Below are 16,585 nucleotides of genomic sequence, written 5' to 3' on the forward strand. Positions count from 1 at the left end.
CCCTTCTGTGCCGTTCCCACAAAAGACAATTTGAACTTGGAAGTGCTAGAGTAAGTGAGATATATCCATATACTGAAGAGTGGGAAGAAATGTTCGAGGCCGAGAACGAGATTAGCACGCAGACTAGCTGGGAGCTATATTTGTTACAGACATTAAAAAGCAACATGATTTCAGCTGGACAGAACATAAGCCTTAAATCTTATGCAAACATTCAAAGCTGTTTAACACTGTCTTACCCCCAAAGCCCCTGGAAGGAGGCAGGTGAATCCAGTACCAAATACATTTTTCATGTTCCTTAAGCTGACTGTTTAAATAGTTAAGTGAACATCTGTCCAAACTTCCCATCATTTCCATTTAGAGAAGCCGCTAATTCAAAGGGTGACAAAAAGTGCCTATTTAACAATGCAGATGGTGCTGTCTGCCCCCCTTTTTTTGTTTAATCTAGATTGAGCACCACACAACTGTGATGCTAATGAATAATGGATTTTTTTATATTCGCACATGGAGTGGCATTGCGCTCTGAACAAATCTAGGACTAGCTTGCTTCTAATTTTCCCATTTGGATATAGGGCAGTGATTTATTTATTTTATAATGGTAACCGATGTGGATATTTTAAAGATCAGAAGGGTAGCATTCTGATTTCAAAGATGAAAGCAACTTGTCAACTTTGTCATTTGGAAGAGTAACACAGATTAATATGAGTGCAGCAATAAAATGCTGAGAACCTCCATTTTTTTGCAATTTAAGTGAGCTGCATCCATCAGTGATACTTATATTTTATTGGCAAAATTGACACAAATTTGCAACTGTCTGATAAACACATTGTGTGTTACCTCCCAGTTTTCATAGAACTACTGTCCCTTTAAAGATAAACAAGTATAGTCTCATTTCAAAGATAAAGATAAAGGAAGTGGGGATACTTTCTAAAGCACAAACCAAATCAAGATGAGGCAATGTTATAGTTTCCTGAACTGATTTAGGCCATTTATATTCATAAAACCTACAGAGAGGTGATGAGTTAGTAGTCATTCAGTAGCAGCAACAATTATTATTATTATTATTATTATTATTATTATTATTATTATTATCCCACCTTTCCTCCAAGGAGCTGGAAGTAGCATGCATGGTCCTTCCTATCCCCTTTTTACCTCACAACAACCCTGTAAGTAGGTTATGTTTAGAGAAATAATGACTGGACCAAGGTGAGCTTCATAGCTGAGTAAAGATTAGAATCCTTTACACCACACTGTTTGGGGCAAAAAATCATATTCAGCTGACCCCAGAAAGCACATTGTTTGAACAAATTCATGTGAGATTCAAAGTGTTCAAATATTTGTGGGGTTCCTTTTTCAGTGGGATGACTTTTGAGGGATGTGAAATGGCCAGCATAGTCATTTCCTGGCTTTGTTTCCCTTTCATTGCAAAATTCATTTAATGCCTCTTTCTACTTGTTTGCTTAAAGCTGTTGTTCACTATAGCAGCCATTAAGTTAGATAACAGCTTGAGCTAAAACAATGTAAAGTAACAATAGGATAAAATCCATTCAACGTAGTCATTACAACAAACTAATGCGAATAAAGACCTTTCATATCAATTGACTTAGGCTGGAATTCGAAACACACTTCCAAAGGCCTAAAACCAGCTAACACAGATGAATTTCTGAGTAAACATGCAATAGATTGATCTTCATATCTAACCTTTGAAGATAGCGATGGCTTCACTGCTGGGGCATCAGAAAAAGCTATCTCTCAAATATTTTAGGTAGGGGTAACCAATGTAGTGTCCTCCAGGTGCTATTTTGTCCCATTCATATGTGTGTGCCCCTTCCCCCAAGAAATACTACTGAAACGGAGGAGGCCTTTTCAAAGAGCTAAAGGTTGTGCCAACCATCCCAGGGGCAGAGGAAAGTGATGTGGTGGGAGCAGGCCACCCCAGGTGTCACCACTGAGGGGGGTGACAAAATGCCGGGCGGCACTCACTGCGAGGCCTGCAGCGCGCCAAAGCCATGCGTCTCTCCTGGGAGTGATGCGGTGGCTTGGGTGCCCACAGTCTCCACGCTGCCCCAAACGGTCCGCCCGCCGCCTCATCTGTAGGGCGGCTAAGTGGGAGGAGGCAGGCAGACTCCTCAGAGACCCTGTGGAGTATCCTGACCTGGGTCTCCCTGCCCCTGGGTGCAGGGTACACACGCCACTCCAGTCTCCCGATCAGCTTGCTCCACCGCTGAACCAGCCGCCCCATTTTTGCTTGGTTCTATTTTAAAGTGCAAGTTAGAGGACTGACACTAAAACTCTGGACAAAGAGACTCTGGATCTTCAGAGTCGTGCACAAATACTCTTAACTTTGAGAAAGAGACAAAAGCTTCAAATACTCTCCCACTTCTCCAAGAACAGGCTGCACAGGAAACTCTGGTTTCACGCAGATCTAGACAATGTTTTTCCTCTGACCTTGTGGTAACTTTTCCCATCACCTCATGATGAGACCGTATAGAAGTAGGTCATCAGAAGGTTATGATGCATATTTTTACTCCGGCACCCAGTCGCTGATGGAACATGATTCTCAAGGCTCTGTCGAGGTAGACTACAGCCTGAGCTCAGTTATAATGGAAGCAAGGATGCGTCACGGTTGATGAAAAGCTGAACTCAGATCTGGGTTTAAGTAGCATCCGTGTGACAGCTTTCTTGTGTGTGGCCTTCAACAAATCTCAGATTCAGCTCCCCATCTGTAAAATGAGAATAGTAATGAACCATCTTGCCAGTCTGTTGTGAGGATGAAAGCAGTGAAGATTGCAAATTTTCTCTACAGGATTAAAAGCACAAATATTAGCAATAGCACTAGACCCATATTAATATTTATATATACAAGCATTTCTATCTACTCATTTGGCCCTAAAGAGCCTTTCCCCTCAAGGTAGCTTACATCTATAAAAGATGTAAGCATCAATTACAGTTATTATTGTTACATTTCTATAGCAGCAAACACGAACAAGTTGAAACAATACAATTTAAAACAAAACAAATTTTAAAACCAACTAAAACATTTGAAAGCATATAGAACATCTAAAAACACAATGGCAAACTATCACAGCTGCTAATTTCAAGGTTGCCACGGCCAGTATCTTTCAGTCATCAAAAGCCAAGGTGAACAAGAATGTTTTTCGATTCCTCCTGAAAGTCAACAATGAAGGAAGAGACGGATGCATCTCCCCAGGTTTTGAACACATAAGAGAGACCTTATCACAGACTCATACTCACAAACTAAATCAGCACACTGTGTATTTTGTAGTTTTTACTGAGTCTTTTTTACTTAAAGTGTAGCTAGCAATTGATTGGCACCATTGTCATACAAACTTTGAAGTGGAGTCATTTGCAAACTACAGAGGTTTAGCTCTTGTGTGTTGGAAAAGGCAACAGAACGCTGTCTTCCACACCGCTGTAGTAATTACATAATAAATCATATTGGATCTAGAGTAAGTTAGTTGTACTTAGGCCCCATTGAAATCTGCCTGAAAAATGAGACATGAAAGAGTGGAATCCCACTGATTTTTAAAAGTTTAACCCGCTCAATCAGGATCTAACCTATTGCCTTTCAAATAAAGCTATTTATTGCCTACATTTATTGTTAAAGAGGAACTTAATCTGACCGGGTATGAAGTTGCTTTATATTGAGTCTGTCCAATGGTCCATCTAGTCCCACATTTTCTACTCTTGACTGGCCATAGCTCCCCAAGGTTGCAGGCCCTGCTACTTATGGTTCTTTCACCTAAAAATACAGGACCTTCTGAGTACAAAACTTGTGGTCTACGTCTGAGATACGGTGAACTTCCCATGTGTCGTACTTGTCAAGAGATCCCCGCCTCTTTTTAAGAGGAGTTGTGATGCATTCTTCATGTGCTGGTGATGCTGCAGCGATCTTCAAGGACTTGTAGGTGGGCCTGGAAGAGCAAACCGTACTTCTTGGAGTGTCATGCTCTGAAAGCAGCCAGTATCTGTGGAAGCAGATAACAAAGTTGGCAAAGCATTCGTGTTGACACAAAAGCTATCTCCAAAGACCAGGGGTGGGGGTGGGGTGGAACCAATTGATGTAGAGGAAGAATTACTTTCATTGAGAAATTGAAGAGAAAGGAGTAAGAGGGAAGCAACACTATTTTTTGCCAAAATTCATTTCCAGGTTGAGATTCCAATTAAGATTCTTAACATTTTAACTGTGGGAAGATTGTACTCTTCTCAGAGGGAGACTTTGGGCCACGTAAACATGGTTTACATTGAGTCAACTTGACTCTTCCAGTGGATATGGATGGGCTGAGTAGCTTTTGCGAATGCCCATGTATGTTCAGATCACAACTCCTCCACGTCCTAGAAAATCCTCCAGTGATGTGGTAGATAATAATCTTGATCCACATGGAAGCAGTCATGGGATCTGTTCTGCACTGGAAAAATCAACTTGCATTTCCAATTCAGCACTAAATGACTGAATGTGAAATAATTCAGATGAGTTTTTTGAGCCAAACCAAACTTGCATTGATTGATATCACCCTGGGGTCCCATCAGCATAGGATCCTATTTCAGTGTTTAGTTCTAGAATGAAAATGCCCCGACCGACACCACCACCCCCAGTCTGAAAAAAATAAGTATCATGTAGAATAAACTTTGCTCTCTCTGCCTCCCAGGTATCTTAACTTCACCCAACTTCTGCCTATAACAAAGGCAAATTGTGGCCCACAGGGAACATGTTTACATCCAGTGCTCCAAAAAAAACATACCCGGCGCGCGCGCACACACACACACACACACACACACGTATAGCTAACAAATCAGTAGGAATTGATGAAAGAATAGCAAATTAGAAAGTGGAAGGTCTGAAAGAGGGGCCTGTAAAGATGTTCTGCAAAGATGCTCTTAATTTGCATAAGGGGGGGGCAATTAGATTGCTTTGACTAAGATGTTGGAAGCCCCAAAATAGTGCTCTGTGTGCAAAATGCATTTCTTCATTAGGCAGTCAATTAGCAGGAGGCTCAGAAGCCGAGCAAAGGAGCCCAGCTTTCTTTTCCTTCTCCCTTTTTCTTTTCTCCGTGCCATTTCAGCCCACATTCCCACACACTGGCTGGTCAGCGAAATAAGGGACGGCAACTTCTCTTTATTGGTGCAATACAGTATTTGATACTGCTAATTACACTTAATTAGTCCTTCCGCCATTTAATTAAAACGGCTTCTAATGATTGTGCTTCCTTGGCAGGCTCTTTGGGACCACGGGGAATTGTGCTGCCTGCAGTAAGCTGATCCCTGCCTTTGAGATGGTGATGAGGGCCAGAGATAATGTTTACCATTTGGACTGCTTTGCCTGCCAGCTTTGCAACCAGAGGTGAGGACATGAGGCTTTTATATGAACAGAACAGAAAGAAAGAAAGAATGCAAGTTATTCCCCACCCCCCACCCACCCCTGATCCCAGTGGAACAAGAAAGTCTGGCTCACGGTTTGATATCCATCACCTTCTCCCAGGCCTTCAAATTGCCACTGCTGGGTGAGTCACTTTACCTGCTAATGGAACACTGGAGCCTTTCCCCTGATAGGCCAACATGCGGAATTGGTGGTAGGTTGGATTGTGGCAGGAGCAAACAAACAAACAAAGTGAGTGCTGTGCTGCAGGCTGGCAGGTGGTGTTGAGCGGCACCGAGGCAACTGAATGAGCAGCTTCAAAGCCAAGCTTCTTGTCGGTCTGCTGCACATCCATTGATATGAGGATGGCTTGGCATAAATACTTTTTAAATCAAGGTTACTTAAGTTGGGCATCTGACAGGCTTGGAGGCCGGGCTGGGAAGAGTCAAAGGAAAGAGAGCTCTTCAGAATAATTCCTTGCAGAGCCCCATCAGCTCGCCGCACGGTCGGGAGGGTCTGTTCAGAGCGCAGCTTTAAGTGGGACATATCATGTGTGCCTAAAAGGCAAGCTATAATAGGAGAGGCTATATAATGAAGAGCGCGGTTGCTATTCTGGCGTGCTTCGCATCACCATTGTACTGAAGTGTCCTGCAGCTTTTAATGCACCGTGGTCGACTTGTATGTTGTGCATGGAGGGTATCCACTTAAGGTTTAATTTGAGGAGGGTTAGCTGGGGCCTGGAGCTTTTCTCTCAGATAACAACCATATTTCCCAATGACACATAACCACCAAACCTAGGAGTCCTGTCACATTAAAATTCCAAACTCTACACAAGGCCAGCCTGGTCTTAGAACCCTTTTGGGAAAGGTTCAGGTTTCAGTGAGTTTCCAAAGGCAGGAAAAGGAGTGAAATTTGTTAGTTATGAAGCAGCTACAAACAATGCTGCCCTGCTATATACACCCTCATAGTACATACTGAGATTTCCACGCAGATGATCTTTGCACTCAAGATGGTGTTGGTCTAGGCTTTAAGCTAGATCAAATTCAAGAGCAAGACAGCATGCAATCCAAGCAGGGCTGCTTGCAAAATTACAGAAACATCTATTCTAATTAAAAAGTATTTCAGTATCTCTAAAGAGAAGGCGGAAATGCTTCATGCAAATGAGGGTAGCCAGCCTGGTGCTCCACATACGTTTGGGACTACAACTCCTTTCAGCCCCAGCTAACATGGTCAGTGCTCAGGAATTATGGAAATTGTAGTCCACAACATTAGGAGGCCACCAGGTTGGTATAGATAACTGTGAGGAAACAGAATCTGACAATGTCCAATATCAAATGTAGCAGTACTGGAAATTCAGAATCAAGTTTCCATAAAAATGCTTTAAATAAAGAGGAACATCAGTGTGTTGGAAATTAGGAACCATGTTAAGTCTGCCATTCTTATGCCCACTTACCTGTGCTTAAGTCCCATTGAATTCAATGGGATTTATTTCTGAATAGATATGTATAGGATTGTGCTCTTGGAATAATTCCAGACACTACACCATGTAGAGGGGAAAGGAAGCACAGTTTTTGTAAGCTTCCTGATCACTACAGTTCTTCGTAACTTTTGCATCTTTCTCCTACAGAGTTGCGAGCAGGAGCATCACAGAGAAGTTGCGCATCCCAGTCTGGCTCCCAAATTTCAACACATTTATAAACACACACATCTCATCACAGAGGGGAATGTCTAATTGAAACTTGAGACATTTAGAAGAAGCCTGAAGGACAGGAAGTGGGAGCACTTCCTGTTTCCTGCACACAATTAAACCACTCAGCTGGCATCCTAGCATAAGCTTGCTTTCAAACAACAAATCCATATGCATACCTTACTTTAACCCAGATAAACTGTATTTCTACCTCTTAATATACTTTTTAAAAAACCTCTAAGCCTTATATGTGCCAAACAGGTAATCTAAAAAGCTCAGCTCATCGGCAGCTTGACATACTGCTGCTGTTGCTTCACCACACTAAGGAAGTTTGGAATTAGCAAACCAAATCCGTTTTTGCTTGGTGAAGCATTCGGACAACAGACCTTCGTGCACAAAGAGGTCTCCACAGGATTACCGGTGAGTAGAGCTGCACTGCTGGCCCTCTGGATGTCCACATGTTGACATAGACACCTGCACTGTCAAAGTAGCTCCTTTCATGTATGCTTCCATGTGTTCCAGAGCCCAAATCACATGGGCACCTGTGCATAAGCAACCAGTCACACATAGGCTTTGACAGTGCAGGTGTCCACACCAATCGGTGAACAGTCAGGGAGCAGAGACAGCAGCACAGCTCTGCTTCCTGGTAATCCCATGGAAACACCCTCGCCAGATTAATAAGTGAAGGGTGCTCACCTTTTGGCCACATCATATTAAAAGCAGTGACCAGTGGGCGTGTGGATTGGCCATAAAGAACATCATTATCATGATGAATCCATTCACTTTACTCAAAACCCCTTGGCTCCACATCCATGCAGGCTCCCTTGAGTGCAAACCCAGTGCATTTCTTCTCAACCATTTCTAAGAAATAATTTAGCTTTTCGGTGAAGTCAGTGTAGTTTCCCCTGACAGAAAGGTGCGGGGAACAGAACATATCCGAAGTTAAGAGTATCAGGAATTCCGTCGTTTTGGGTGGCTGTTATTGAAAAGGCTGCATCAAGCACGAAGCTGGCATTATTTGTTTGGAGTAGACTGCCTTTCTGTATGAAAGAAGCAGGCTCAATAAATCAAGCTGTCCCATTTGATAGGCTATTCCACTGAGGTTCTAGTGACATCTAGTGGGTTCAGATAGATATCCCCATTTCTGTGTCCACCTTTGTTGAAAAATGCTAGAATGTTGTAGGATCTTACTGTCTGCCCCGACTTTAAATGTGTTTGTGGGGCCTTTACCAAAGTTATGTGAGGAAAACGCATTGACTGTTTTTTAGTACTATGATGGTAACAAAAATACTTTCTTTGATCACAGCAGACCTTTTTAGTACACAGTGGAGTTTCTGAGGCTTGTTCACAAAACTTTAGCAACCCTAATTAAAAATGAAGAGAAAAGTTGGCTGAGTCTGGACATTCTATGAAATAAGGCAAAGCTGAAGTTTTTCCGACTTTCCCAGACATAGACTTGTACTCACAGTCACTGCAGCTTCAGCCTTAAGCATCACAACCCTCCATTTATTTATTTATTTGTAAAATTATATCGTCTCCTTCCAAGCATTCATGGAGCTATTCTATTTTATCCTCCTAGCAACCCTTCATTCAATGATTATGATATCCCCTATCTTCAAAGATGGTTCATCAGAGATTTGAGCAGAAGGAGCTTGCTGGTTAGGGTGGAGCCATGCTAGCGCCCCAGTCACCGTTGCTTAAATGGGGAGAGGGAGGGGCAGGTAGGTCAGGGGGGTGCAACTGCGCCAGCAGCACCAATCTAGTGCTCCTGCTGACCTGGCTGGGGAGGAGCATGCAGACCTGGCTCCTCCCCATCTTTCTTGCAGTAAGCAACAGTGGCCCACCTGCAGAGGATTTAACATAGCTCTTCTGGATTTGAACCCAGCTCTCCCCAGTCCAAGACCAACACCCCAGCAACCATACTTTGTAGTTTCTCGGTGCTACTGAATGAAGAAAAGGCTAGGTTAATGTTTATTTCTGTATTTATTTGATTCCATTTCTTAATTGCATCTTGAAGTGAAAGAACCATATAAGCAATTCCATGTATGTAAAGCATTGAAAACAATTCCTTTTTTTTAAAAAAAAAACAATTAAAAACCAGTTCATAAGTAGATCCAAACCAGGATATGGAGCATATTTTCCAAAGTTTGGAAGGGAAGGGGGAGATAAGCACATAATAATGAAGTTCCTTGGACCTGAAGGGATGGAAACAAAATCAGATACTACTACCTTGTCAATTGGATTTGAAATTGTTTTTATATGTGTTTTTATTGATGGTGTTGTTTTTAATTATCATTTTTTAAGATGCTTTGGTTGTTAATTTCCTCAAGTTTGTTTCATGGGAAGCGCTTCATAAATTAAATGAATGATTGTTACTTCTAGGGCGTTAAGTTAGAGGTGGGTGGCCCCTGGCCCTCCAGATATTGTTGGACTCAAACTTCCATCAGTCCCAGGCACACTGGCCAATGGTCAAGCAACATTTGGTGGGCCAGAGATCTCCCACCCCTCTCTTAAGTCATAGCCTTTACACACACACACACCCGTGACACCCCCCCACACACACAACTCCAGTGCTTGAGAAATGTCAAAAAGTGTGTCATGGAAGAGCCCCCCCCCCCGGGTTCCTAAAATATATGTCACCCAGATATATGATCAAAAGTTAGACTCATTTTAGATGACTTGTCTGTGCTGTTAGCACACTGTTTTTTTAAAACCACAAACTCAAAACTACTTCAGCACTCTATTTCCATTAATTATCTTCCACAGTGCACTGTTAGTGTTACTGTCAGCGTTAACTGTTACTTCTAAAATATTTCCTGGCAATAACTCTATTGCAATTTGTTAGATGAGAGCTGGGTTTGTTCGGTTTATTTGTTGTTGGTTTTTTTGGTTTTTTTAAAAAAATCCTTTTAAATCCTCAACCTCATTTCAAGAATTGTAGGCAGTGTTTAAAAGAATCCTGAAGGCAATTTACCTGCTGCTTTAAACAAATGTTATAAATTTAAACATTGGTTCCTAAAGTGACTGCGAATGGGACACCTCATTTTTTTTATAAAAAAAAAAAGCTCATGCCAGCAGAATGAAAATAAATGATTTCTACTGATTCTCCCTGCCTTCTGCGCTTTCTGAAAAGCTGTTCCAGAGAGCTAGAGGCCATTCTGGAGCCGTGTATTTGCAGAATGGACAGTTAGGGTCCAAGTCATTGATTCTGAGGTGATTCGGGCTGCACTTCTGCACCCACTTACATGGGAGTAAGCCCCACTGAACTCAGTGGGACTAACTTCTGAGTAAGCATATAAAGTGGATGGTTACTCATTGCATCTGGTACTGGTTCCTTTCACCAAGTCCTCAGGCACACCAGTTATCTCACATGATATGGATGCCCCAGGCTGCATGAAAATCTGTGCACTCTCTCCAAATGAACCCATTTAAGTGAATACCGTGGAAATCATAGATTTGTAGTGTTGGAAGGGATCCTGAGGATCATCTAGTCCAACGCCCTGCAATGCAGGGAAATGCAGCTGTCCCATACAGGGATCGAACCTGCAACCTTGGCGTTATCAACACTACACTATAACTGAGTATCCAGAGTTGTTACATGCCAAATAAACTCATTGGTGTGTGTTTACCAGCAATGTCCCCATATATAATGCATTTTTGTATATGATTTTGATTAAGACCTGCATTTTGGTGCATACTTTACCCCAATATACACCTTTTTTGTATGTATTTTTGGGTTGGACAACTACATTGCAAAATTCAGAGTAGTGTGCATCGGTTTGGAAGGTGAAAATTAGGTAGATTTGCATAAAAATTTCTCCCCCTCCCCATGTCCAACCCACATCTGCTGCCATGTAATATATGACACAGCCCAGCTGCCGGGGGGGGGGCTAGTTTGACCCCACTTTGAAATTCTAGTCGGGGAGCTTCCAAAATGTCATTTCTAAAACATAACACATTTCTTCTCCATGCTTTGCGAGGTCTTCCATCCCTGCTCCTCGAAACCTCCGCTGATTTGGCAAGAGGCAGCTGTCAAGCGCGCTGCACTTGTGCCGGTGGCAAGACTTTAATCTTCATTTTGCATTACTACTCCTTCAGTTTTTTGCTTCTTGGTTTAAGGCAAAAATATGTAGCGAGTCAGCAGCTGTCTGTTTTTCAGTCAGCAAGGGAAACCTTTCCAATTCAGCAAAACACTTGGAGAGGCCCTGCACTTTTCACAACAGATTTTGAGGTGCGGATTTTAGCTGGTGTGATAATTATTTTGTCTATATCTCCTTGATAGAAACCCAAAAATCATAGAGCTCAGTAGTATTGAAAGGAGTTTTGAAATTCTCATAAGGCTAATACATATAGGGCACCAAACTGAATCTTACCTGATCTATTAATTAACCCTTTCCCCATTGAACCCATAAGCTTCTTGCCTATTGTCATCAAATTAAGCTGCCAGCAAACCTGAGGGTCAGAAGAAAATTAGCTGTCACCAAGACCGCTGATACTTCATCGTGCTAAGTAGAACCAGTATTTCCCCAGTGTGCAAGTTTGCTGCGGGAGGGTTTAATTTCCTATTCTGTGAAGTCTATAATTTTTTTCAGCAGCAGCATGAAAACTGCTTTGCCTCTCTCTAGTTCCATCGTTCTCAAGCAACATCCAGATTGAGGGTAGCCAACATGGTGGCCTGCAGAGCTTGTTGGATTTCAATCCACATCGTCCTTGACCGTTGGCCATGCTGCTTGTGGGTATGGGAGTTGCAGCCCAACATCTGCAGACCACCATGTTGACTACTTCTGACCTAGGCATTATTTGAAACTGATGACAGGGGACAAGGGGAAGACATTCTTTTGCTGCTTCAACTGCATATATGCCGATGTCCACACGTACATGCTGATCAGAGTCTCCCACATAAGCCAGATGAATGATCATTACCCTTTTCAGTAGGTGATATTCAATGAGAAGGAACCATGATTATTGCTTCCTGGATATGGTACCTCGATCTGTATTGCAGTGGGACTGGACTATTGAGCAGGAGCTCTCAAACGTTTGAAGTCATGTGCACACTAGGACTGAGAAAAATAAGCATGCATTCCATGAAGGTGTTTGATGGAACGACACCTCACTTTCCTTTATAGTGCAGGATAATTCTAGCCCTCATCAACACATGTTTGATTATAAATGTGTGAATCTGCCTTGAGCCCAAAGTTTAAGTAGGTCCCAGTGAAACTAAAATTGCAATCCGAAGTCCATTTTCTCAGGAGTAAACCACACTGAACACATTGTGACTTACTTCTGAATACTGCAAATTCATTTTCCAAAACTTAGCAGCATGACTCTCTGGTGATATAAACAAGTTTCTTGCTGCCAGAAAACAAGTTACCTTGCAGTGTGGTCCCTCGGTTGAGAGAAAATGCATTAAGTATCCACCAAAGTGCAAAGGCTGACACCTCCACTCCAGTCATACACTTGGCGTGCATGAAGTATTCTCTAGCCTTGCCTTTCAAATGATGCCTCTTGCACAGCCCTGAATACAATCAAGTGTTGCATCCCAGCAAAGTAGGAAGTAGGAAGACAGTTTGCCTTGGTGCCCATAGTTCAGCTGCTAGTCTTTGTTATAGGCCTGGCAAAGTTATTTCAGCCTTACCTAAATGATCTCACAAGTGGCCAAGGCTACGTGTGCATAGCCCTGTTTTTAATGTGAAGACACTGGGGATAAGGTACACCTATAGGGACAAGATTAGCTGCCATGATCCAGCTCTCCCTTCAGCATTTCTGCTTAATGTGTGGGTGGGAGGATTGTGCTTTGGGAGACTGCATTTCTTACTCATCATTCATCAAAAGTAACATGAATGTCAAAGGAAATACATACATACATCATTTTATTTGTATGCCGGCTTTCCATAGTTGGAACCATGCTCAGGGGGAATTGCAACATGTAAAAAAATGCATAATCACATACATAACAAAAGTAGTCAAACAATAAATAAAACATCAAAAAGTACACAACCAAACAGAACAATTTCCACATCAAAAATAAAGATACAAAAAAATTAATATCAATAACGGCAACAACCCCCACCCAGAAAAACCACATAAACAGCACCCCCAGCCCAAGAGTATGGTCAGCAGCCTCAGCTTCTGCACCTGGAGTGAGTCTTCCAGGACTCATAGTCAATAAATAGCACATGGCTCATATTATGCTGGTTCAATATTCCATATATAATGTGAAAAAAATTCCCTAGACATAGATTTCTGTGCACTGCTCTGGTTTCACCAGAAGTGGCTTAGTGATGCTGGCCACATGACCCTGAAAAACTGTCTGCAGACAAACGTCGGCTCCCTCAGCCAGTAAAGCGAGATGAGCGCCACAACCCCAGAGTCATTCGTGACTGGACTTAACTGTCAGAGGTCCTTTAGCTTTACCTTTTAGACATGGATTAAGTTTTAAGATGGGAAGAGGCTAAGAGAAGAGACAGTTCCATTGCAAGTTCTCATTTGGTAACTTAAGCATAGGCCATGGCTCTTTCAGACTACTGTTTCTGTCGACTAGACTACATATCAGGTGAATGTAATAGTGGAGATCCTTGTTTTTAAGGTTTAGCAAATTCAATTAGGTTCAATACCAAACAGGGGCTTGCAGATTTATGGCAGACTTGGAATGAAGGTGTGAGTGTTTGCGAGGGGTTACACTTTTAGAGATCATAAGTCGGACTCTTTATAATTTGATGGGTGATACAAAGAATGGGGACTCGTGTGTGTGTGCACAGAACCCAGTTGCATTTAAAGGCAGAAGGCACCACCTATATCCAGTACCAGGTTGAGACCTTAGGTGAGCACTGGAAGTGTTCAGCAGGTGTATAAGCAAAGGGCCAGGACCACGGACAGCTCTCTGCAGAATATGATAGTCAGGCTGGACATAAAACACCAGAACACAAGTTAAGATGCTTCCACACAGCCTTTTACTGTGGACCCTGTGCTGCAAGCTTTTGTCACCCGCCATATAATGTAATCCTTATCGAAATGCCCTCCCATTCCCCACTTCCCTAATTTATTCTGCATTTACTATTTGCGATTCTTTTATTTTTTTACTTATCAGATTTCCCACAGAAATGGAAAATCCAGATTAAATTGTAAAAACTATATGGAACATCATTTTTTAATGAGATCACTGTCATATGGATGCTGTGCAAAAGTTGCATGCAGGAGCAGCCCTGAGTCCACAATAAATTACCGTATGGAAGTGCCCTATCTGACCTGAATCTGTATTGGGCCTGAATTCCATCCTGCTCCACAATGGGCTGTCCATGGTCCTGGCTCCCCCACCTGCCCACTACCTGGGCAAATCTTCCAGTTCTCACCTGCAGGTCTCAGCCTGATACTGGACCTCTCATAGGTCACTGAGAGAGTGTGTGTAACTAAACATAAAGGGGCTGATTTATTAAAGGATTGCCAGAAGTGTCTGATGCATTGCAAACTCAGGGCCAAACAAGTTGAATAAGCCTGGTTTGTGGCCCCTGAGATCACCAGGTTAATTTTACGTTTCCAATTAACAGTTATAATTGAAGGCCTCTGGACCTTTTGATGCTAGAGGCAGAAAATCTTAATGACATTCTTCTCTCCTACCCCTCACTTTGGTGTTTAAAAATATGATCATAAGCCAAATTAGTGATCATTTTATGCCCTTTAAAACTTGCCATTTGAACCAAATCATCTAACTTCGCCTAATGTTAGGGCCAATCTCCCTTCTTGGGTTTCTTAATCAGCTCATAGCAGCTCAAAAAGAGTGATCTGAATCTATCATTGTGGAGCATTTTTATCTATACAAGCTTACCCTGCCATACGACCCAGTTTTGTGTTCTTCTGATTCTCACTGCCCACTTTTTAAAAAAAGCTTTTTGCTTTTGTCTTGATTATATATTCATCTCTTTGAGAAGTGTTTTTCATTCCTGATGTGGTGGTAATAGAAAAGTATTTGTAAATAAATTAAATATTTTCAGGTGGGGAGGAAAAAGACGCACAACATAACCACTTCTGTTTTTCTCAAAAGCCAATGGACGATAAAACATAAAGACCTTAAAAATGATGCATTTCTTGCCTACTCAAGGTCAGGAAAAAGAGATTCTTATTTTTTTCTTTCCTTAGGTAAATGATCTCTTCTTTTTCTTCTGTGTTCTAGATTTTGCGTGGGAGACAAATTTTTCCTGAAGAACAACATGATCTTGTGTCAGATGGACTATGAGGAGGGGCAGCTGAACGGGAGCTTTGAGCCCCAAGTTCAATAACAAACCCTGCTTTGCTGAATCACTGTGGGATGGACGTTCAGCCGCACTAGCAGTGAAGGGCGTCTGTCAGCTTGCCTGCAATATTTTTTTAATTCTCGGTCCACAAAGGACTCTATACATTGTAGTATTTTCCCCCCTCCCCACAACACAAAGCAGTTACAATTTTAGATGTACAGTTGTGCCTGCTTAGCTGAGCACTGCATTGCCTGTATGTTCGTGAGTTTTTTGGGGGGGATATTTGGGGGAGGGCTCTGTACAGTCTGTTTTTTCTGTATATAAACTGGAACATTTATTTTATGAAAAATGTAATGCAATTTTATTACAGGTGTGAATTAAAAAAAAATATGAATGTTTCCTGGCCATCTTTAAGCAATTATTTGCTCTGGTGGTGTTCACATAGGAAGAAGCCATGTCACTCAGTGCACACAAGTTTCTCCATGTGGAAGTTCCCAGAGTGGTCTGAGATTGCAGAAGAGAAGTTCTGTCCTGGGGCTCTTCATTAGCCCAAGAATCCTAGCCTTCTCTATGACATACCTTTTATTTCTGCATTCCTGGAGCTTCTCTTCAATACTGAATAATATTTAAACCAGCCAGCAGGGGCATAGGAAGCTACCTATTGGTCCATCTGGCTCAATATTGTCTACAATGACAGACAACATGCTGGGGATTGAATCTGGGACCTTCTGCATGCAAAGCAGGTATTCTACCATTGAGCTACGATCCTTCCCACCAAGCCACAGCAACCTGGAATGACATATGCCAGGAAATCAGGGGTTGCCAATCTGACCACTAAGACTTTCTCTGGCACCCCCAGGGTTCCAGTCCCCCCCCCCCCGCTCCACTGAAAAGAGACTTGGAAGATGCATTCTGTTGTAGCCAATCTAATAGCTTGTGTTGAGTGCTTGGCTGCCGTGTGTGTGTGATGCCCATGATGGTTTCTTCTGCTTGCAGATGTACCCGTGGGCTCCAAAATGTCAGCAACCCCAGCTTTACCATTTGATCTTGCTGATTGTATAAGCCGACCTACAGAGTAAAAGGAGGAGAGAGGCTGTAGAGAGAACTATTCAGGTTCCAGGGCAGAGGTCGGCAACCTAAGGCTAAACCGGCGTAGTGCAGCATGGGGACTCTCTTCCGCGGCTCTGGAAATCGCATCTGCGCATGCCCAGATGCTGGAAATCGCATCTGCACATGTCCGTGGCGCTGAAAATCACTTCTGCACTGGTGTGATTTTCGACATCCAGGCATGTACAG

The 16,585-nt window shown here is 42.4% G+C and overlaps 1 protein-coding gene across 6 annotated transcripts in view; it reads left to right on the plus strand.

Annotated features, from left to right (window-relative positions):
• LMO1 (LIM domain only 1) overlaps nt 1–15,687 on the plus strand; it is a 97,431-nt gene extending 81,744 nt beyond the window's left edge. For all 6 annotated transcript variants that reach the window (XM_081842405.1, XM_081842408.1, XM_081842404.1 and 3 more), the window contains exons 3-4: nt 5,234–5,359; nt 15,229–15,687. In XM_081842405.1, the coding sequence (XP_081698531.1) occupies nt 5,234–5,359; nt 15,229–15,334 (232 nt within the window). In that variant the 3' untranslated portion in view covers nt 15,335–15,687. The remainder of the gene's footprint in view (nt 1–5,233; nt 5,360–15,228) is intronic.
• The last annotated feature ends 898 nt before the right edge of the window (nt 15,688–16,585 follow it).

This window comes from Podarcis erhardii (genome assembly GCF_964252035.2).
Source record: "Podarcis erhardii genome assembly, chromosome: 1".
NCBI lineage: Eukaryota > Metazoa > Chordata > Lepidosauria > Squamata > Lacertidae > Podarcis > Podarcis erhardii.